The sequence below is a fragment of the Passer montanus genome, unplaced genomic scaffold (genome assembly GCF_014805655.1).
Source record: "Passer montanus isolate IOZ18808 unplaced genomic scaffold, ASM1480565v1 scaffold7, whole genome shotgun sequence".
Taxonomy (NCBI): Eukaryota; Metazoa; Chordata; class Aves; order Passeriformes; family Passeridae; genus Passer; species Passer montanus.
This window is the reverse complement of record NW_024372147.1, coordinates 11,175,341-11,200,451: the sequence shown is the minus strand read 5'-3', so window position 1 is coordinate 11,200,451 and position 25,111 is coordinate 11,175,341. Positions and strand designations below refer to the sequence as shown.

Genomic DNA, 25,111 nt, shown 5'->3' with positions numbered 1-25,111 from the left:
CTTATTACTTACTGTGGTGCATGTACTCTTGCTTTGTCTTACATATGAAGTCAGATAGATTAGATATCAGTGCCTACTCTGCCATCAACAAATGAGGATTCAAGAAAACTCTTAGCAAAATGCACATTTTGAGTAGAAAAATGTAGTGCTCTTCCCAGACCTGCCTTTATTTTTTCCTCACCTACAGCAAGACTTCGAAATCTTTGGTTGCCAATGTCTGTTTCAAAGCTGTTTTTACTTAGCAGTCCCAATACACAATTACATTTTGCAGTTATTGTGGGTTTTGTACCAGTTGAACTTGAATAAACCTTCTGTGATTTAATTTATTGCATCCTCCTTAAAAAGCTAATCAACCCACCAAGCAAAACAAACACCAAACAATTATTTTACCTACTTGATATTTCTACTGTCACCCATTTTCCATTTTTCTTACACATGGAATAGTCTATAAATCTATAATTTTTTTGTTGAAATACTCAGACACAAGTGTTCTGATGCCTGACACTTGTAATAACAGGAGTTCCTACTTAGGATTTCAGCAATACCAGGAAAAGTCCATTTACCTTTTCTTGTGATAGTGCCATCTCTCCTGACTCTCTCAGGTGTCAGTGACAAGTTGAGAGACAATAAGTCCAAGGACTTTCAATTATCTTTTGATGTTTTTATGGAACAAATACAGGACCCATGAAAATAGTTCCACATATATGAATAATGGGGAATAAAATCTGAGACAGCATATATTTTCTATGGGGCTTGTTTTGATCTTCCCCATCCAATGAAGACTCAGGATTCAAGATGTTAAATCTTGACAAACCAAGGTGATTATTCTACATGTATGGTTTTTTCGATAATTTTTGCTTATAATATTGATGATGATATCCACTTCATGACAGCTAAATAGGTGTTTGGATCAGGCTAACAGGATGCCACAAATGTAGTTCCCTCATGTATTCACTTAGTGATTAGCAAATCTGAATGAAGCTGATAGTATCACTGTGAAAACGAAATCCTTCCTCATCAGTAAAGAAGTTCAGAATCTGGCTCAATATCAACTTGATATTGACATTACATTGTTATTTAGCTTCTAATATTTGAATACTTGGTAGTGTCACTATATTTTCATTTAGCTTTGACCTTATTGGGTTTTTTTGTCAAAAGATTTTAAACCTAGGCAATGGGGTCCCAATGCATAAAATATTGTAATGAGGTTAATGAGGGAAGTATTTTCTATCAGTTCCAAGATAACATAGCAAATGTATTCAAAATACCGAAATACAAAGCAAAGAAGGAACAGTAGATTGCAAGTGGACAATCTACAGCAGTATCCTACCCTGAAAAAGGAGGAAGGACTATATGCTACCTATTAGAGGCAACATTATGTTTTGCTATAAAGAGATATTTTTCACCTGATCATTCACAAAATTCACTACAGCACATGAGTACTAAGAACATCCAATTAGTTGAGAGGAGCAAAAAAACCACACCCATAACTCAACAACAACAACAACAAAATTTAATCTGTACTGCTTGGGGTAGAGGAGAAGAGAAGTTGGAAAGCAAGGCATCATACATTAAAGTTTTACTTATTTTACATGTTTCCTTAGTATAACACATAAACTGGGGGTTTTTTAATCTCAAATTTACAACCTTCAATATTGTTTTATTTCACTAAGATTAAACTCATATCTGTGACAAAAATGCTACTAACTGTTCCCTGCACTTCCAGTGTGTATAATCCTTTTTGATACAAATTATTTTCATGGTAGCTGAATGATGAAACTGACTTTCTCTTGTAGTCTGGTTTAGGTCAAAGGAAATTCAGGTGATGACATTTAATATTAAACCAACTAAGTGTGAAAGGTTATAAGTGAAAGATCTTTTTTTTTTTTCCTGCAGCTTCCTTATAGGCAAACAAATGAATAATGAATTCACTGTAACATCTTCATTTGATCTACTCAGCTGTAAAATATGAACATTCTTAAATCTGAAGTCACTCAAACATCTAACACATGCTAATGAACCAACTTTGTTTCTGCAGATGCAATTAAAATCCTCATCTTTATCTATGCAGTCCAGGTTATAAAGGCTGATACCAGGCTACAGGACTACATAATGCAAAAAAGCTAGCTAAACAGAAATGACGACATGGAAATGGAAAGCAGAAAGTCTGAGGGAGAAACAATCTTGCCTTGCAGCAGGAATAATGATCAGTCTGCCAAGACACAAAAGCAATCAAAACAGAATCAAAGGAGAAAGAGAAACAAAATTAGGAAAGCTCTTCATCCCTAATGATATGTAACAGCACTTATATTTCATGTTTGAAATCTCACTTGTTTTTCTTCTACAAAAATATGCTATATAAAAATGATAGCATGAGAAAAAATAGCAATGTAATGCCATCATTGGGTTTCTCCCCTGCACAGGGATTCCCACTGCTGCCTCACCATCAATACCATTAAGTACATTACATGCATCTACTGTATTAGAAGAGGTAACTGGTGTGCCATATTCACGGAGCTGCTGACTCTGAGATTGGGTGCTGAGTTATGTATTGGATAGCCGGTACCTAATGCTCTGCCATGAATGCATCAATTTCAGCCTATGAACACAGAAGGTGCTAAATTATGCACAAAAATTACACAAATATAAGTATTGAATGCATGAGCAATCCATTGACTAGAATGTCTAGTTTCTCATTTCACTTAGAGAATGTATCTCTTCTGAATGCTAGTAGCTTACAGAGGTGATTACTATTCTGACCAGTGGTTTTTTAGGGTGCAGCCAACAAAGGCTAGAGTTAGCTTAAAACTCTGCTAGGCAATTATTGGAGAGAATAAGAAGAATTTAATTTAGCTACATCAAAACATCCTTCTAGACAGTGGCTGTCTGTGGCCTGCAGTATTAAGATAAACTTTCAAGTACTTTATACCTTTTGCAATGGGCTGCTTATTAGGAACTGATTTTTTCTTTGCTCTGGTGTCATTTACCAGCAACTTTAAAGAATTAATTAGTGAAGAAATGGGCAGAATTACATTTTCTCAATTCCAAACAGACAGTGCCAGGACTAGACGAGGACTGTAGATCCAAGATAAAACTAAAAATTCTGCTAAAATTACTGTGTGCTATGTGCTAATTGCCATCAGATATGTAAAAGCAGTGGTATTAATGTAGGTTGAAGTTACATGTGGGAAGTGACTCTATAATTAGAATGCTATATATTGCTTGAACTGCAAAAAGCCTACTCTACTTATAGAAATTACAGAAAGCATAAAAGAATAAATATATATGTTTTGGTAAGCCTCCAGAAAAGAATGACTGCTGCCAAGAGGTTCAAGTTACGTAATCATTGCAATTATAGGTATCCAAGCATATGAAAAAGACATCAGTGCCAACACAGTATAGCATTAGGCTTTATGGTGCACTCCACCCTGTTCCAAGCTGACACATGCTGAAATATTTTCATTTTGAAATGGAGCTCATCCATGAACTACTGAAATATCAACTATTATCCAGTTAACTCTGTAAGATACTTTTACTGATTTAAAACCAGTCTGGATGATAAATCTTCTGTCCTCCTCTGTAATGTCTTTCTATATTACTGAACTCTTCTTGAACCCCCATATTTATAGCATTTTTTAACTCATTGCACAGGGCCTTTGATACCCTAGCTTTTTCCACCTTCCACCTACAGTCCTGCAGCCTGCTTCCCACTTGCAGCTTCCTGCCCCTTCACGCAAGCTTGCAGGACTGAGCACCTCAGAATGCTTGTGGTGGTGTTTTTCTGTAACACTCCTGTTTGTTATTCACCTCCTGGGTTTGAGAACCTTTCTACTGTTGTTGGCAGGGTCCCAAGGGAAGTGATTACCACTGATGTCAGAATCACCATTCTCTTCTCCCACTTTCTGATTTCTACGTTTGGTTGAAGTTTCTGGCTTATGATATAGGCCACATAATTGTGTTTGCAGAAAGCTCAGCAATGAACCAGCTGTGCAGCACTCTGTCTAGCCAAGGTGTGCTCCCAGCAATGGTAACAGTATCGTGAGCACAAACAACCCATGAGAACTTCAAGTACCTCTTGACATAAAATACTGTTACTGTAGAAAAAGTTTGATAGAGGAACTGCCACTGATGGCTAAATACTTGTTTGCCTTCCTGATTGCTGCTGCTGATTTTTCTCATTTCTCTTTCTCCCCATCTTTCTCTTCTTCTTCTCTTCTGTTATTTTTTTCTCCTTTTAGTCCCTCCTCTCCAATAACATCCACTCTTAGAACTGATAAATGCCACCAAATATGGACCGACTAGTAAATCTTCATGCAACACACCATGATCTGTTGCTACACCTTCTATCACCTTCTTTATCTTATTAAAAAACCTAATTACTATTTTTTATTTCCCTTTACATATAGCACATATTTTACTATAACTCTTCTAATAATATAATCTATAATTTTATTATTTGAATAGTATAATGCTATTACCAGAACAATATCTGTATGTTTCAGTGCTTTACTTTCCTAATTTTACTTTGGTCTGCAAAATTGAATTTGAAATACCACTGATAATTTTGTATGCTGTTATTGCAAGTGCCATTGTAATTTTCCTAGCTACTGGCATGTGCTCAAAAAAAAAAAAAATGTTTCTCAAGCAAATCCAAACCCTCATTGATGCTAAATAATGGTGAGTCTATACCATTTAAAACTGAGAACTGAATGCTGTTGACATACATTACTGGATGATACAATCATATTCTTATTACTACAGAGGAAGTGACTCTTGTGGTCACCTCATAAGTTTTCCAACAAGATCAAAAAAAAATAAAATTAAGCAACGCCCAAAATCATTGTGATCATAAAAATTAAAAATTTTCCAGAGCATAAAAAAAAATTAAATAAATGTCATGATTTTGTAGTTTCATGGTAAAAGCAAGATATCCTATATAGAAGTAATTTTTGTGGTGCAGACACTTTTAACTCGTGGTAACCTAAAAAAATCCCTCAGTTTTTACACATATAAAGAAGACAGGCAAACATGCATGAAGGAAACAAACCACTGACATTAGTGGTAACTCAGGTACAATATTATTAACCTTGCGTAAGTTTTCCTTACCCGGGACCTCTCCTCTAGTTTTGTCATCATGACGACTGTTGCACCTTGCTGTTCCCACATCATCCTCCAGAAGTCACCAAAGGTTTCTGGCAATGCGCCCTGCGTTGCTATATAAGCATTCTGCTTCCTGTATCCATCTATGTAATTGGCATTGATATAGTCGCTGCCCGGTATGCCTGCAAAGAGAGGAGAGTGAAAACACAGGCAGAGGTTCTGTGCCGTCCTGTTTTACAAGGGCTGAAAAAATAGAATCAAAACTATTAATATCACTGCTATATTCATTTTCTCCATTAAATGCAAAGATAATTATGAGTTTTATTGCAACAAAACACATTATGTAAGTCAGATTTAAGAAACAGTGACATTTTCTATATGGCGCATGCACTGAATAAGAATTAATAGCATTAAAAGTAGTGGGATCCAAGCCTTGCGTGCACATGGGACCTACTCCATTATTTGCCTGAGGCTCAGGTATTTCGGACAAGATTTATACAGGAACTTTGGCTGTGTCTACCAGACACATGTCCATTCTTAGAGCCCCATAAGAAGCAGGCCAGTTCCTAACTGCAATCTACATAACTCAGGATATTCCATAGGATGCCTGGACTTGGAACATGCTGCCTATCCAGGCCAAGGAGGTGTATTGGCTGTAGCAAAGGTCACATTACTAGTATGCACTAATAAGGCAAGCATGCTCACAGAAATGGATAAAAATGGACTTAAAATTCTCAGACTACTGCTGAATTCAGCAGTGTGGTGCCCAGCTTTTAGCTCAGGCTATGTGTGTGTTGAAAGATAAAGCACTGAGGGAACCATTTTTGCTGTTGCTTTAACTGATAACTAGAGAAAGAAATAGATACTCATGTGAGATCTCAGTGCTGGCTGAACGGCAAAGCAGTGTTAATTAGCTGAATATAGTTATCTGCAACTTAGTAAGTTTTGTTGAAGTAATTGACAGAAATTATTTCTTTGAGCAGAAATGAATGATTTATATTTATGCAGCCAATCTGTCATGCATAAGTCTACAATCGCAAGAAACGGTGGAGGTTCCACAAACTCTTTCAATAGAGAGTCAGGGTGATGATACCAGCTCCAGATTTATTCTACAGCTATGAGTGTTTTCCCTCCACAAAGCAACAAAATTGAGTTTCTTTGGCTATGAAGCAAAATAAATTGTAAATAAATATTTCCCGAGATCTTTGTCAGAAACAAAATCTTCAAATTGATTCTGATGCATTATCTCCTGCTGGTGATCCCAAATCAGGAATTACTGGAGCTGCACACTCCTGTCTTTCCTGACTATAAGTAGTACACATCTGAAAATGTCTTCCAAAATATTTTGAATTTGAATGGAAATTAGAGATACCTCTTTAAAACTGACTGCTCCTTTTAAGCTACAATTTTAATTCTTTCAACACTCATTCAGGATAAACCTGAATGTTTCATTCCACTACTTACTTAGCAGTGAATGAACCCATAAACTAAATGTCACAGTAAGTAAGATCCAATATGATCTGGAAATCATTCAGATTATGGGTTACTGCAGCTGTAGTCTAGCAAAAAATTTTGCCTTCATGCTTGATAAAGTTCCATATATGTTCTTGTTTCATATGTTCAAATCATATTTAAACTAAATTTTTAATTTGTTTTAACTTTCTAGACACAATTAGAAGAAAAACCTGACAAAATATTCAGAGATAGAAAGACCTTGTAACTTTAGGGTTACAAGAGAGGCAGAAAATGGCACTCCTCAGGCAAGATACAAGAATGGACAGGCAGACTGACTGATTTGACCTGACTGAAAGTCTCTTCCAGGAGAAAAATAAAACAAAATAAAAAACATGTTAACCTGCATAGTCTACAGCTGAAAAGCATGAATTCCCTCCATGAAAGGCAGAAAGTGGAGTTCAAAAGCATCACTCTTGTAGACCTGAAGCTGTTTTACGTGACACTTCTTATTTTGGATATTGGAATTAATGATATGGAAAATACAACTGCCAGGCACGATGTTGTATTGTCTTCCTTTATCAAGATAATAAAACTTTTTTTTCCCCCCACAAAACAGATGATAAAGAAGAATGAAGCTAACAGGAGAAATCTACACCAACTGGGTGTTATTACCAAAGGAACTGAAAAAGCTGGTAAGAAATGTTTTCTGCATAAATTAGAATTATATTATGATGCCTGGTATCATACTTTGAAACACATGTTATAAATAAAAGCCTGAGGAAAAAATGAAAAACAACACTTAGTAAAGTGGTTAAATGATCTTCTGGGAAAGCTGTCCTCTGGAACTGATAATGTACAAACTCAGTGTGAAAATTAAGGAAGAGAACAATTGCAAGCTGTTCCCTAAAGAATGATCTTTACAAATTTTAGCAACTAATACTAGTACCTGATGAAGAATTCAGAATGCCTAAAAATGTAAATTCTTTTTCTACTTGCTATACTTGTATTAAATTTATATATTAAATTATATTAAAATATGTAACTTCTAAATTAAATAAATTCTAATTCTTTAAATTAGAATGAACAAAATCTTCCAGATTACATCTTCTCTGATCTAAGATTCAAATAAGAAAGAATTAAGAATAACAATTACTGACAAATGCAAAGATGACTTCTTCAAATATAGACTGATTTGGAAATTTTCACTCTGTTTCTCCTCTTTATTTCTGTAAAGTGGACATGAAAAATTCTGTATGTCCGTTAGCTAGAAAAATTATTTTACAAGGCAAGTCAGATTCACTGCATCAAATGAGGATATACTTGGGAGATGCACATGAAAATCCATTTACCACAGGCCCTGAGCAACTATCCAAGAATTAAACAATGAAGTTTTGGAAAAAAAAAACAAAAAAAAAACCAAAACCAAAAAAAACACCCCAAAAACATGTTGCTCCAATACTTGCACTGAGATTCACATTAAGGATTTATCTCTAGCAGAATACAGTACTCAACAGTACTTGATCTGCTGAGATCAAGAGAACAGCTTGATTCAGAATGCTCAGCTCTATTGTCTCTCTCTCACACAGTATCCATTAGGGATGTTCTCTGTTCTCCATCCATTCTCATAGTCCCTTTAAGTATCGTACCCATTTCTCACAGAGTCTCTTTTCATCACTGTCTTCATGCATGACCTCAGTTTCACATCCTGCTCCAAAATCTTTAAAGCCCTCTAGGGAAGGTGCCTTATGATAAGAGGACTAATGAATTTGTTAAAAATAACAAATACAAAACTTGAATATCTGTAAATATCTACGATGACAAAGAATAAAAATTCATCAAAGACAAGTAAATCTAAATATTAAAATTTCCCTTTCTGAAATGACTTTTTTGGCCATCCCTTTCTGAAATGACTTTTTTGGCCATAACCTCATTCTGAGCTGAGAAAACGGAACAATTTTGTGTCAAGTCCAATAGTGCAAAAACAATCAAATGACAGCCAGTCTGACTGCAGTACAATGAAATCCTCCAAACTTTTGTTAGCTGCCATAGCTTGAAGGCAACATACCCACAAGCACAGCAGCAATTGCCATCATTACTTAAATTTGAGTTTCATAGTTAAGAGAGGTCAGTTGTTCTGTAAAAGCATGGGTCAAGAAAGGGACAAAGCAACCAAATTCTGTAATATTGATATGAACTTTACATAAGTCTTTTGGCATGAGTGTGATTTACTGTATTTTTAGGATGGCATACCTGAAATATAAATTTAGGGTAATCTATGCAGTATAACTTGACTTTTATAAGTTTCATGAAAACAGAGACAGTTTCTGCACAAGAAGTCAGTTAAAGACCAAGCTCCTGAACCATGATTCTACCATAACTATTTTCTAGTAGAATTGTCAACTATGGTGATGAATGACCGGAGTCTGCAATCTCTTTATTTAGCCAGACAGGGGTTAAGCACAATGGGGGAAGAATCAGATGAGTAGTTCAGCACAAAAGACAATCCACTTTTAAATATCTCAACATAGTACAGAAGATAAAGTACAGAAGATAAAAAACCCCATGAACTGTATTTATGCTGAGAACTCATGAGCTGAGATGACAGTACAGCTTACTGCAACATAGATTCAGATCCACAAGGCTAATAATGTAGACCTTAGGAATGATTCACTTGATTTCCTGAAGGGAGTTATAATGTTAAATAACTTTAATTAGACTTCACGTTTTATTCACAAACTGAAATCACATAATGAAATTATTTCAAGCCTTTACAAAGGCTGAGTACTGAACAGCCTTTCTATTTAAAATAAATTAAACTATAAAGCTTTGTTTCTGCACTGCTTCCCTAAGACATGTGCTTTTAGTCATGTGCATAAATAGTGTGAAGTAATAGGATTAAATTCTGTCATCCTTGTAAACAAGTTGGAAAAATACCATGATGAACTCAGTGTTGATGAAGTTGTATTACTGGTTTAAATCAATGTCTGGTGTTTTCAACAATGCCAGAGCAAAAACCACAGGCTGGTTGTGCATGTGTGAACAAAACAGTGCGAAAAATCTAATTTATGTAAGAGGCATGCACCAGGTCAACTATAAAAGGATGCAGATCAGGCCCCTTGCTATCCTCTCTTTTTCATCTCTTTCTCTTTTGCTTTTCTTTGTCACACCACCCTCTGCACCAGCCACATGGAAGGAACAATGTGGAATCTGGGGTGATATTCTTTGTTCTCTCTCTCTCACTCACTTTGTCTGATCAAGCCACAGCTATCAGTCTATCTGAATACAGAACTTTATTGCAGGAGTGGGGAGATTGTGGCCCTGTGTTGTGGCTTGTTAGCCAGTACCTTTGAGGGGTTAATTTTAGGAGGTGAGAGCTATATTAGTGTACTGTCCAAAATTAAGGGCTTGTTAGCCACCACATTTGTGGAAGCAGATTGTAAGAATGTAGAGGCTTGTAAGACAACATTTTTGATTGAAAATAGTTGTCTGATTGTTGGATTTAAGGCATACCTTAACAACAAAAGCACAAGAGACCTCACTTGTGGTCCGGTGTCTTTGTTCAGCCTGATGAGAACTTATCATGACAATGTGCCCTCTGCCATGGGTTGTGACAGCAGCTCTGGTTAGCAGTGCTGTGCCTGTTGCCCCCAAGGACATGTTTGGCCCTCCTGGCTGGCAGGGCACTGCTGACCCATGTTCAACTTGCTCCCCCAGATCCTTTTCTGCTCTCCAGCATCTCATTCTCCAACCTGTTTGTACTTTCAAGGTTGCCCCATCTGAGGTGCAGAATATGGCACTTCATCTTGTTGAACTTCCTGTGGTTGTTGATTGTTCAGCCCCCTGATTTGTCAAGGAATCTCTGTAGGGCCTTCCTGCCTTCATGTGAGTCAACAGCTTGCTCTATTTTGTATTGTTTGCAAACATGGTTAGTATCCCTTCCAGTCCTGCATTCAAGTCATTTACAAAGATGTTGAAGAGCACCAGCCATAAGGTGGAGCTAATATTAAAGTGGATTACACCTACAAATCTAGTGTCTTTAGGTCTGGAATAGCCAAAGATAAGCAGCTGTTTATAACCATGAATTAAAATACTTGCAGTTTAACTTGGACCATGTTATGACTGAAATAACTATGACCTTGAATACAGATCCCTCTATCTTATGTATTGTATGCAATGTTGGAGCTAACTAAAGACAACTCTTATTAAATATCAACATTTAAACAACTCATTTAAATATATAATTTGTTTGATTACAGCCATTATTAATACCTGTCAACAATATAGAATAAACTGAAAATCTGTCTTCAACATCAAAAATAGGTTAATATTAAGGCAGAATTGGAAAAAAAAAAATCTCTGAGTAAAAAGCAGTGTGTCTTGAAGCTTGGTGAAACAAACACAACACCTAGGACTGGCTACCTGTAACAGTTTGCTTCAGATAAAACTTTAAAATGTTTATGATCTTGGAAAGCTTTGTAACAAAGAAAAATATAATGAAAAGCTCTCACTAAATCACACTGTCAATATTTAGTCCATGAGATAGTCCCAAAAATGCCTGCACGTGGACATTTGTTTAAAAACTAGTTCAATATCTAGATTTGAAATTAAAAGTTCTAAGAGAGTTTTTAAAATTTCCCCAGAGAACATGAAGTTGATCTGATTTTTCTTCCCACAGTAAGGCTTTACAAAGTAAAACTCAATGAGCAGATATCTTGAAAATTTCATTGATCAACAAATGCCTCAATTCAAGTATGTTGGTTTACTGCTATGTTTGCTTTGTAGTGTTAATATAAGTAAACAGCAATATCAATTTACTTCAGGTAACTCACTGGCATATACACAGGGAACTAATGCATTTAGTGTTACTCATTAATGTACATTTTAGTGCAACTTCATAATATGTTACTGACAATAAGCATCAGAAAAGGATTGTCATTACAGGAATTTAATGGAAGTACTTTAATTAACACTTCTTTATATCACTACATAAAGATATTGATTGGTAAAATCATTCTAGATTTTAGGATTTAATTACTTTAATTTGAAAGGCCTCCTTACCTTCTATTGCTGAGAGTAGAACACGAGAATGGTCGTATGCAATTACATTCGCATATCTATTCTTTGGTTTGTTTACTTCCAGGTTAGAGTGTTCCCATGTGAACTGCTGACCAGGATCAATAGACTTCAAAAGACAAAGAGAAAAAAGGAAAGGAAACTTTGAGCTAGGGACTACATAATTGTTTTATTTATGGTAATTAGAAACTAAAATCCCATAGTTTTCTCTGGACACAATTTCCTTTTGAAAGAAAATTATTACTTCAGGACACATTGTAACACATTAGATCATATTGCATTAACCATTTTGTATTTATGTATCTGAAATTTCCATGCGGAATTTAAACCACAAGCTTTTAAAATCCAGGGCTTTTTCTTCAGAAAAAGCAAGCTATCCACTCTTTTATCTTTTAATTCATTTTGGAAAGTGAGGGGTTCTAGATTAACAGAAAATTAATAAATACCATAAACTCAAAAACACTAGGATGAAGGGGAATGTTTTTGCCTTTATTAGTAAGAACACATATTCAAAAATTTCCCTGTCCTGTTTACTAAATAAACTCCAAAGATTCCTGAAGAAGTTTTTCAGAAGAAAAAAAAAAATGTTTCTGTCCTTTCATTTTGATGCCACACCAACCCATGGCACTAGTGTTGCCCAGGAAACTAGTTGTTTCTCATCCATAAAGGAACATAAAGGACCAACCCATGGCACTAGTGTTGCCCAGGAAACTAGTTGTTTCTCATCCACAGACAACATAAAGAAACTTGCTTTTTATTTCCTTGAATCATAAATAAGTAAGCAATTCAGGCATATTTGAAATTTTAATGATATCTTATTCATAAACATAACTAATCTTATTCATAAACAAAACTACGTGTTTCCAAATTTGCTGTTTATTTTCCATGCCAGAGTGGAAGCATTCACCACACTTCTTCATCCTTCACCACTAGGGAAACTTCAGACTCTAGTATTTTTACCTCTATGGTTGAATGATTTATGCAGCAAAGTGAATACAAAATAGGTAACAGATGGTACCTGTTTATGCTCACTATGGTAGTGGCTGTAAGAAAGGTCATCTCATACTGAGCAGTCATGAATAATCACCTATTGTTTTACTTTCCCTTTCTGTAACATTAGAGACCTTAAAATTGTTTCATCAATATGAATACACGACTATGGCTTGAGGTTTATGCCTTCTGTTTAATCCTGGTAAGAACTGGCAGCTCCCAATGACAGCTAGTGGTAAACTATTAAAAAAAAAAAAAAAGAAAAAAAGAAAAAAAGGAAAAAAGAAAAAAAGATGACACAGATAAGCCAAGGTAGGGCACTTCACCAGCACTATGCTCATTTTTGTTGTGTAGACCAGCAACATGGCACAAATCAGGATATCCATACTGCCACTACAGCATCAAGCCAACAGCTTTGCTGACTCTTCCCAGGGTATGACCTGTAATCTATTAGAGTAGGTATTACCTGACAATGAGCAGGTGTAAAATTAGTTAATGTGATTTTATTAGGATCTATGCCTTAGACTGATAATTTGACCAGTCAGAAAATTGCTTCATTCTCATGCATCTTATCTTTAAATAAAATTAAATTTATTTATTTAATATTTTGAGAATGACTTTGCTTCTTTATTGAGATTATGGAAAAAAAATAATTTTGCCTGGCTGTGTGATAGAGAAGCATTTGTCTTGGGAACACATACACTTCAGAAAAAACAAGTGCCTTCTCCTATTAACCAATACCCTAGGCTCAATTAACTTTTATAACAAATACTTATAAAATCCTGCATAGCCTAGGAATGGAGAGTAGAGCAGTGGAAGGTCTCAGGTTCTGGCTCACCCTTTAGCTACAGCAACTGAGATAGAGTGCTAGACTCCTCCTTCCCCAAAAGGAAATTAACTGGGACTGTTTAGAAGAATGACGAAGAAATTAAATGCTTGGGATCATGATGAAGGCCATGAAAATTCTACTTATGCTTTGTATATGATTCATTTGAATTTCCAAAATTCACAGAATTACTAGATTGGAAGAGATCTTCAAGATCATTGACTCCAAGCCATACCCTGACACTTCAACTAAACCATGGCACCAAGTGCCACATCCAGTCTTTTTTTAAAAACATCCAAGGATGGTGACGCCACCACCTCCCAGGGCAGACCATTCCAGAACTTTATCAACATGACCTGCCCCTCCCAAAGCCATGCTGGCTGGGTCTGATACCCTGGCCACCCTGTAAGTGCTGTGTGAGCACACTCAATATAAACTGTTCCATGACCTTACCAGGTACTGAGGCCAGGCTAACCAGCCTAATTACCAGGGTCCTCCTTCCCACCCTTTTTGTTAATGGGTGTCACATAGGCCAGCTTCCAGTCCTCTGGAACCTCACCTCACCAGTGAGCTAGGACTGTTGGTAAATGATGGAGAGTGGCTTCACAGGCTCATCTGCCAACTCCCTCATCACCTGGGATGGATTGCATCTGGTCCTATGGATTTATGAATATCCAAGCATCTCAGCAGTTCTTTGACTGCCTCCTCTTGGATAATGGGAGGGCCTTTCTGCTCCCTGCTATCATCTCCTAAACAAAGAGGGCAGTTATCCTGAAGGCAAGTCTTCTCACTAAAAACTGAGACAAAGAAGGTGTTAAGCATCTCTGCCTTTTCCTCATCTGCAGTAACAAAGTTCCCTTCTTCATCTAATAAACAACAAATTTTAGCATGAGAGGGAAATAACATTTTTACCATAATTATATTTATAAAATCGTTTTTTGTTATCCTTGATGACAAAAATCGCCATTTTAAGTTCAAACTGAGCTTAGGCTTCCTAAGTTTTTTTTTCTACATACTCTAACAGCCCTCTTGAATACTACCTGAGAAACCTGACTCTCCTCCCTAAGATATACATCCAAACTGAGCTTAGGCTCCCTAATTTTTTTTTTTCTACATACTCTAACAGCCCTCTTGAATACTACCTGAGAAAGCTGACTCTCTTCCCTAAGATATACATCCTTTTTTATTACTGAGTTCCTCCAAAACCTCCTTGCCCACCCAGGCTTGATGGTTGCCTCTTTGACTCATCTTTCGGCACACAAGGACAGTCTGTTCCTGTGCCCTCAAGATCTCCATTTTCAGGCAAGCCTACCCTTCCTGAACTTCTTTATTTTTAAAGACTACTTCCCAAGGAACTATCTGAATAAGTCTCCTGAACAGGCCAAAGTCTTCCCTCCGAAAGTCCAATGTGAAAGTCTTATTGATGTTCCCCTTGACTTCACCAAATATTGAGAACTTTTAATTTCATGATCACTCTGCCCCAAGCGGCCTCCAACCACCACATCTCCCACAGCCTATCTCTATTTGAAATCAGCAGGTCTAACATGTCCCTTCCCTGGTGGGCTCACTCACCAGCTGCAACAAAATGCTGTCCTCTACAAACTCTAAAAATTGCCTGGACTGCCTCTTTTCAGATGTATTGACTCCCAACAAATGTCTGGCATGTTGAATGGCCAACAAGGACTAGGGCTGATGGTCCAGAGATATTCTCTAGCTGTTTATAGAATGAATGAATTGTCCACCACTTCTTCCCAGGTGGATGGACCATAACAGACTCCCAGTAGGATGTCAGTCGTACTGGCCTTCCCTCTAATTGTATGTGTTACTAACAGTTCAAAAGGCACTCCTGAATGCAGCTCTGAAAGAACCTGATTTTTTAAAGCTTCTACACAATTTTTGACACCAAACTATTTGGATTTACTATCTTAGAAATTTGAGTGACTATGATCAATATATCTTAAAATGTCAGTAGAATTAGGAGATTATTAAGTTAGTATCTAAATAGACAGAGATTTGCAAAACTAGTGATAGATTTTTTTTTTGAGTCGTATTTTGTTTACCTATAAAGGGAAAGTGAATTTTTCCACATGCAAAGGTAGACATCACTTCTGTGCTGTGCTTAGGTATAAACATAGTGATGCGATCCAAGACTAGTGTTTCACCCTTCTCCAACAAAAATATTACTTTTTCTGACTACAAAGTGAAATTCGTATTCATCAATAAAGCAACCAGTATTTTACTCTCTAATTTCACTCTGTAATATTTTTATTCTTTTTTCTTACAATTTAGTTTCATTCTAGTAGTGTTTTCCCATGCTCTGAGAAGGATGGCTGATAGAATTCTGAAGTGGGTATGCACTGTGTAATTTAAAAACATAAGTATTTTATCTTTATTTCTAAGTGCTATTTATTTCATCAAAGGTGCAGATAAGGAATTTGGAGTGCATTTCTATCAGTGGTGGGAAGAGTAGAGTTATATATACATATCTATATCTCTCTATATATATGTACACACAATATTTAAGACATAATATACCTCTTTATCAGCAGGCCAACAATTCACTTACATCGTATGACTTGAACACTAATAAGATTTGCATAAAGACTTCTCTCAGCACAAATCTTCCCTCTTTTCCTTTTTGAGTTAATGAAGGTGAATAAGAAAACTTATGCAGGTTATATACAGGTCAAGTTTTCAGAATTTTGGAAAATAATTTTTATGGATTTATTTCAGAATTCTAGTAGTAATTTAGAAGATAAACATAGTTCAGAAGATACTAACTATATATTTGTGCATTAACTTTTAAAATAACATTGGTAACTCGACCACGAATAATACACGTCTATATCTCTGACTACCCAGACAGTATTTTTTGAGAGACATATATGGAAACATGCTATCTAAACCACAGTCCACTGCCCTATAATAAAGCATACTACTCTGCATTGTTCTAGAAACATAACTGAAGCAGACCATCTGTCTTATCTTTTAGGTTTTTATCTACACTGCCAAAGTAGTCTGGAAATTACTTCACAATGTAAGATGTCAGGTACACTTTCTCTTCACATAAGAAAGCGAGAAAATAACTGAATAAACTGTCTGTCTAACATGCTGCTATTTCTGAGCCTGGACTGAAGGACTTAGGCTTAAAATCATAAAAACCAAAACAGGATGTAAAAAATGATAAAAAATGTTTAAAACCAGTAAGTTTAAACTGCAGTTTTGCATATACAAAGATGATTTTGCATATACATTGAAAATGATGGTCTGAGATTCTTATCTATTATGAGAAACAGCTTCAGCTCTATATTATACCTATTTTTCATGTGAATTTACAGAAAGAAAGCTTTAAATTTAAAGCTTAGCTTCAACTGTTCAGCATTCAGTATTATTCTTCCACTTTTCACTCCTTAATGTTTAAGCATTCTAAAGCTACTGTTTGATATAAAAAAAACCCCCAAACATACACATTGTATGATGTATGGCCAGATGGTGTAGTTTAGTGATTAATATTTAGGTCTGCATGCAGACATAGTTAACATAAATTATCAGAAACAGGCAAATGGATTGAACTTTAATCTTTCCTATTTTCCTCACCAATCTGAACCACTTTGTGGCCATACCATCCTCCTATAAAGCACCATTTTGTCAAAAGAAAGTTAATCTGTACTTCCTCAGACTTAATAGCCACACTCTCAACAAAGAGTTGAGTGGTATTGCCAGACACATTTCAGAAGTGTGAAAGACCAATAACTCATGAATAACAAGTCTGTGCTAACAGTTTTAATGAGTGCTTTAATGGTTTAATGGATGGCACTTTAATAGGATTTCTGGTATTTTCATTCTGAAAGCTTGCCTTCAGTAAAGCTGTCATTAATAAAGAAGTGGATTTCACTGTGTAGTATGGGTGCTTTGTGCAAAAGAAATAAAGATATTTTCAATACTATTATTTGCCTCTCATGCTTTGACAAATCTTTCAGCTAGTGTGTTCTAAATGGCTGGCTACTGAAACAAGTGTGATCAGTTAGTGGGAGAAGATTGGAGCAATATTTACTACCAGAATGCACCATCCATAAAATAGTTCACTGACTAATAATAACAGTAACCAAAATGTTCTGGTGGTAACCAAACCAGAAGAATTTCAAAATTCCTCTGCTATACGATGTACCTTCTCACTCATTGTGCAGTTTTCTTTACACCACTTAAACAAGCGGCAAATGGTCCTTGATGTGAGTCTTCCAGGACTAGATCCTGGTTCAGCACTAAGAAAGGAAGGACTATGACAAAATGTCACTCCTCCTGGTGTGAGCTGACATGTGCCTGCCTGCTCTAGAATGCTGCTCTTCTAAGGGTCACTACAGCAGCAAATTAGAAGCCAGCAGTTTTAGGTTTCTGCTGAATGTGAGGATTGATATATATACTGCACAGCTTTCACAAGGAAGGGGAGGGAAGCATGTCCTGTAAAGCATTTTCAAGCACTATAGGTGCACTGTTTGTGGCTTGAATTAAATCACCAATGAACACTGCCTCATAGAGAAACCTAGAACCAGGTAGGCAAAGTAAAATGAAAAAGAAAAAATGGAGAGCCTGTCAACACAGACTCAGAACAACTGGCCAAGGTACACAGCTATGCAGAGAAATTAACAGTTTGATCCTCTTTTACCACTGTCAGCAACTGTGAGGAGAATTTCATACCACAGCTGATGAATCTATAATAGAGTGCTTGTATTGTATTGTATTATACAGGAGACTTGCAAGCTATGCAGAGAAATTAACAGTTTGATCCTCTTTTACCACTGTCAGCAACTGTGAGGAGAATTTCATACTACAGCTGATGAATCTACAATAGAGTGCTATTGTATTATACAGGAGACTTGCTAATAGAATGAGATTTACATACTGCATTACCAAAATGTGAATGCTAGATGCATGAACATTAATTCATGATCATGGCAATCTGTCAACTGAAATTATGCTTTTTTAATTAAGACAGAGACTTTCCCATTACACTGCAAAGGCATAATATTCAAGAATATGGGGGGAAACCTCCTTTTGAGGTTCAGACCTCAACATAAGTCTTAGCTATATGGCTATGGTTCTTTTGAACTCAAATATGAGTTTTCATCCTGGTCCTAAATACAGTTAAAAATGCAGATGATTCATTCTATGTTAATTGTCAAAGGGAAGAGACCTAACTGTTCAAGAGCAACAAGAAATACAAAGAGCTTTTTTCCAGAAGCTTTTTAAAATTTCTCTCAAGAAAAAAAAAGGCATTTTCGTCACAGTATAAAGCTAATATTTCTATCACTAAATGAAATTATGCAAAACTTGATTCCAGTGGAATCAAACAAGCTATGTAAGCATACAACTAAAGAAAATTTAAAGAGGAAAATAAGCATTATTTGAAAACATCCTTGAAGGAGATTCTTTATTTCAAAAAGCTATTTTTGAAATAATATTTTGAAAGCTAGTTTTTAAAATTAGTCATTTTGGTTTGTATTTCTTTACCACCAGTTTAAACAGAACCTACCTACAATTAACATAGACTGACCATGATATCATAACCATGGGTAGAATGGAAATAATTTTGTGTTGAAAATTGGGGATTGCAGTCAACTTCAGGTGGAAAATAAATATCAGGAGGAGATGAATACCTGAATAATGAAAAATACTTGCTTTGTTTAAATATTTTTGTGGTTAAAGCATCCTGCTGGTTTGTTTTACATAGTGTATGAAATGCAGCAGGTCTTATAAACTAAACTTTATAATTGTCTCACATGAGACACTATGCTACTTTTCATGCTTTTAAAGCACTGTCCATATTTTTTATTTCAAGGAAAGAGTAAAGGAGTTAAATTCTTAATGGATTTTTCTCTATAAGCCCCTAAAATTATTGCAAATTAATATTTCTAAAGAGCTCCTGTAAAACTCACTTTTATCTCGAACGATCTAGTTAGTTTGTCTTCAAATAGTTTTTCTTGCTTCAAGAACACTACTTTTCTCTTTCTAGACATATTACTCCTATTTCAGGCAAAATAAAACTGATATTTATCACAGTATAGAATCATTGAATCATTAATGGAAAATACCTCCAAGATCATTGAATCCAACCTTTGACTGACCACCAGCACTCCAACCATAGCACTAAATGTCACACCCAGTTGTTTCTTGAACACTTCGAGTCATGGTGAATCCACCACCTCCCTCCGTTCCAATGCTTTCAGTAAAAAATTCCTTCTGGCGTCCAAGCTGAATCTCCTCTGGCACAGCTTGAGGCCATTTCCTGCTGTCCTGTCACTTGTTGCTCGGGAGAAGAGCACAAACTCCACCTGGCTAAAGCCTCCTTTCAGGCAGATATTTGACTAACTAAATTGTGTTTGTGAAATTCCTTGGCAAAAAACCCATTCAGTATGAGGCAAAACCACTGCATCCTAATATGTAATACCAGCTTTTATTTATTTGATTAATTATATAAGCATAAACAAATGCTGCTATCCCATTGAAGCATTCACAGCACAATGGAAGGAGATAATACCCCACTCTAAATCTTGACTAGTAGGATTTCAAATTCCTACACTATGTCTTTAAAGTTCTTTACCTTAACTATACTGCTGGCTTGGATACTACCCTTGGTGGAGCTAAGCACCAAACAACCTAGGTGAATGCAAGTATATGTGCTATTAATAAGACAACTTTTCATCATTAATTGACTACACTAATTGTTTCTCAATAAATGGAGCACATCCTATGAAAGTAAAGTTAGAAAATCCCAATAAATAATGTTTGTAATATTAGAAGGAGGAAAAAGAACAAAAGCGTTTTTGCTGGGAAAAGAATTGATTTTTCCACATGACTCACTTTTACCTACAATGATATAAGAGTTAAGTGCTGCTGTTTCTTTGATAGAGATTAATTCAGTGGTTTGTCTGTTCTTCCTGGACTTCTAAAATGTATTATATTGATAATAAGTTTTATATGTGGTTCTATTATACAATATTTACTGTGTTTTTGTATCCAGTGTTTATGCTGTTGCAGCTTGAGATACAAAAAAGAAAAATATAACATACTCAGTAAACTGTGTTCCCCCCACAAATTTAATCAACTGATTCTGAAAAGCTACAATAAAAAAAAAGTCAAATTGCATCTTCATGTTTTCCAATACTCAATTGTAAAGCAAAAGACTGGCTGCAATTTACAGAAAGAAACCTAATGAGAGAAAACATTAAATTATATACAACTTCTTGTAACATTTGTTAACCAGTGCATGTATAGACATTCACAGTAAATCTTGCAGAGTCTGATAGTGTAAATTTTGTGTTGTAGTGACAGATTCTCATGCAAATATAGTATGAATCTGAATCCGCTTCCTTAAGTATTAAAAGTATTATGTTTGTACTATGTACTATGTTCTAAACCTCAAAAAAGAAATGTTAAATTATTACAAGTCTCAGGACTGCTTTGGAGGATTATATTTTCTGTTATGCCTTATTGGAGGAAATTACCTTACAAATATATCACAAAATAGGCAGAACATTACTAGTTTTATTCAGTTTATCTCCACGACCACTTTTTATTTTTAAATTCTGAAGTCTCAGATAAGAGAGAGATACAACAGAAAGGTCAGTATCTTATAAACATAGATTTTTGCTTAGCAGCTGTCAAGCCCATATGGACCTTTATATTACATGAAAATACCACTGAAATTGCCAAAGTCAGCAAAAGCTTCCCAATAATCAGCTGGGGTCAATCCTGCCTTTAAATTAGAGTACAGAAAATAACTGTGTGACATTAGTGATATGATATTTGATATTAGCAGAGTAAATCAACATTTTGTTTAGGCTTGGGGATTGTGAGCTAACAAAAATTAATGAAGGATTATGAAAAATTTATTTTGAACCAGAAATTAACCTGTTTGAGGAGTCATAGCACTATCTCGTGTTAACACTACAGAACCACTTTATGCAACACGTGATTGTAAATCTACATGAATCTTGACACAGTAATAATCCTTGAGGCTTGGCCCCTGTTGTCCCATAAAAGATGGTATTCAAGGTAAATTTGTGACAGAAGTACAATGGAAGAACTCTCTACTGTTCTGCTGTAAGAGCTGGGATAGGAGATGCCCTGAAGAAGACATTACAGAATAGTTTCTGAGAACCTGTAGAAGTAGGAACTTGTCCAGTTGAACTTGTAGAAGTTGAACTTGTCCAGCAGTGTAGAACAGCTTCTAGTTATATGTTTTCTAAGGCTCTAACTGAGCCTTAGAAAACATATAACTAGAAGCTGTTCTACACTGGTGAATACACTGTTTGGAAGAGACAGGGAGGTTTGTCCTTCTGAGGAGAAAGTGGAAAGAGGAAAAAAGCTTATTCTTCCAAAAGGAATAAACCAAACTTGTATTGACTTTTGATCAGAAATTCAGATCAAAAGTAAGTGGATGGAACATGATCAAGGATGGAAGGGGAACAAGTAATAAGGCGTTTCTTAGAAAATGAAAAGATGTGTTTGTGTAGTGAAACCAGTAATTCTTTCGAAGTGGCAACTGAAGTAGGTTGTGCTAAAAAAAATTAATTAAACATCCTTTTGAAATGGAGCTAACCTCCTGATAGAAGGAAGAGAAGTCAGAGACTCTCAGAAAACCACCAACATATATTTTACTTTATGGTATCACAAAGTTATCACTTACTACAGTAAGTGATACATACAATCAATACATCTTTGAAGAATTTCACCCACGCAATGCAAACAATTCCATAAAAAATAAAAGAAAATAATTGACTGCCAGCGAGGAAAGGGCATTATTAAAAAAAAAAAAACAACAAAAAACCAAACCAAAAAGACAAACCAAAATTAGCAGTGGTAATTGATGAAAACTCTTTGCTTCCATAAACAGCAATTAATTGGAGGATTTTGCTGGTATCAGTAAAGGTCAGTAGTTTTGTGCTGCATGCTACACCTTGAATTTTTGAATACGAGAAGTATCTCTTTTTCCTTCTGTCTCACCAGCTCTAGTGTTATCTGAAGTGATAATGACTGAACTGTTACCATCTGTACCTCTTTCTGCCTTGCAATCAGGTTTAAAAAGATTGTTTAAGCGATATTAGTGAGAGCTGCTGCTGAAGTAGAAGGTCCCGATCGCTGACCACAATATACCCGCCACTTCCCATTGCTGGCACTAGAGCTTAAGCAGACATGTGGTGAGCTAGTTCGGGGAACTGATCCAATTGAAAGCAGCAAAGAAAAATAAAACAATTAGTTTTCAGCTGAATCTATTTCCTGAGACAATCCTTGAACAGCTGCACATCTGCTAGTGCCAGGACTGGCACAAGAGAGACAACAGGAATGCACAGCCAAGACACAGAGATGACTTACAGTGATCATCAGACTGCAGCTTTAGCCCACTGCCTAGCCTAGACCATGAAACCAAACAGCAGTGCTTCTCACTAATTCTATTTCAAAATGGATGAATCTTGGACTAGATGGAAATGAAGTGGTATCTCTAAAGCTGTAATTTCAAAGATAAATGTTGAACCTTCTTGGGCATAGCAATATGAATGAAGCTTGATGTTGACCCACACAGTTGCCCATATTCTAATCTTGAATGTCTGACCATTCTGCTCCAGATGGCATGTTTTGTAAAGATTAAAAAAAAAAATAAAAAAAAATATTTAAAAAAATTAAAAAAGGAGGAAAACCCCCCAAACAAATAACAAATGAAGAGAAGAATGTGAAAGTTGTCCTGTTTACACAGACAAGAGAAACATCTGCAGGGTCAGAAGATATTAAGAATTAAGCAATTTAATGTATCTTTCAATATTGGCTATAAATTATTAAAATACACTCTCAAAATGATTTCAATTATCTAAGTAAGAAAGAGGTAATACAAAACACCAAAACTTTTAATTTCTATTACAGCATAAGAAAACCATGTCACATCCCCACCATCTTCAAGATGTAGTGCAGCTGAATTGTTTATTTGTATAGAAATTATACTGTATTATATGACTTGTAAATGGTTTGGGATTTTCTACACAGAAAAAACAATTAATTTGCCCATAGTACAGCAGGAAATGGCTTTAAAATTTGTACCAAATGTTATCTTTTATTATGGTGAACATTCTGCGACATAAAATTCCCTGACTGATTATTTATATGCTGTAATCTTCATACTTAAGAATGTAGAGTTTACACATAGAAAAATGAGAAGACTTTCCCACATTTTTTATGTGACAGCAACGATAAACAGCAACCCAAGCTGTTCTTCAACAAATTTATTTCCAGGAATTGTTGAAACTGTATTTTCTTTTTAATTTCTAATGTGATTATTTCTTAAAGTGGTCTTAAGAACTTTCTGAATACTACATTCAATTAAAAAACAAGCAATTGTAGTTCTTTATCATAGTACTTAGTATAAATTTTTAACATTGTCTGTCAAGACTTTTAAAATACAATGGAAATATATAGGGCTTCCACATACCCTGCAGTAACATGTTACTATGAAACTAAAATGTGAAAGTAATCTTGAGTGTTTTATATTGCTCTGCCAGTGTCCATACAAACCTTCAAATGCCACTAATGTGCAGTCCCTGAAAAATAAGAGCAACTCAGGCTTTTACTCCACCATGCTGAAAAAGTGTTGGAGGATTTTAAGTAAGGATTAGTGACACAACAGACCATAAAGAAAATACTGTGTTGGTGATCCCTCTGGGGGCTGTTAAACCTTGGATCACGACATGATCACCTATACCTGATCTTCTTTCATCAGTAAAGCACTTCTTTACTGAAGGTCCAGTGTATACTTGATCTAGGTATTTTTGACATGGACAATATTTTGGCATTAAATAACAGCTATAATTTACCAGGCTTAATGGATGGCTCCCTATGTCTCTTTAGCCACAAATTACGACCTGAGAGGCTGTTGCCCTCCACTATAGCAATACCTGTATACTCCAGGGGTTACTGACATGCTGGCTGGTAAATGATCACTGTCTTCAGTTACATTCTTTCATGCTCTTCTAGACCATCATCCACAATTTATCAAAGTGGTATTGTTGACAGGAGGAAAATACAAATGTCCTGAAACTGCTACACTAGAAGAGACAACAAGCACTTGCAAACCCTTTTATCTCATGTAAAAAAAAATTAAAGCAGTGGACTGAACGTTCTTTGGAGCTTTTTCTGTATGTGTCCTGTCAACATAACACAGGTGATTTTTAAAATAATCTGAGGATCTTTAACGGAAACATATATGTCTGTGTATATTAAAATAGGTCTATGCTGTATCATTCACACATTACTTCAATATGTGTCCATGGAATCTGCCTGAAATGTATCCTTATAAAAAGAGAACAGGATTTTATGAGCAAAGGAGCCATCCCACCATTGTAGTAATTTTACACCACTTTTTTGTCATGGTTTTAATATCATAAAAACTGGCACCATATCAGAGAGAAGTCTTGGGAAACAGCAAGCATGACATTTAAAATTTGAATGGTAAAGAAGTGGGTAAAATTACCTCATATTCCTGTGAGAACTTCAAGTTGTCATTTGCTTTCAATCTTTCAATGTGATCTGCAAGTTCCAAGATAGGTATTGGGGGATGACTGGCCATACCTGTTGAAAAAGAAAGAAGAACAAAATTTAAAGTAAACTACAGTGATGGCATTG

At 35.7% G+C, this 25,111-nt stretch overlaps 1 protein-coding gene across 2 annotated transcripts in view; it reads right to left on the bottom strand.

The window, feature by feature from the left end:
- The window catches only part of PTPRD (protein tyrosine phosphatase receptor type D), a 1,150,086-nt gene that overhangs the window by 45,080 nt on the left and 1,079,895 nt on the right, over nt 1-25,111 (bottom strand). For both annotated transcript variants that reach the window (XM_039729799.1, XM_039729798.1), the window contains 3 exons: nt 24,960-25,057; nt 11,614-11,737; nt 5,107-5,282 (listed from right to left, as the gene is read on the bottom strand). In XM_039729799.1, the coding sequence (XP_039585733.1) occupies nt 5,107-5,282; nt 11,614-11,737; nt 24,960-25,057 (398 nt within the window). The remainder of the gene's footprint in view (nt 1-5,106; nt 5,283-11,613; nt 11,738-24,959; nt 25,058-25,111) is intronic.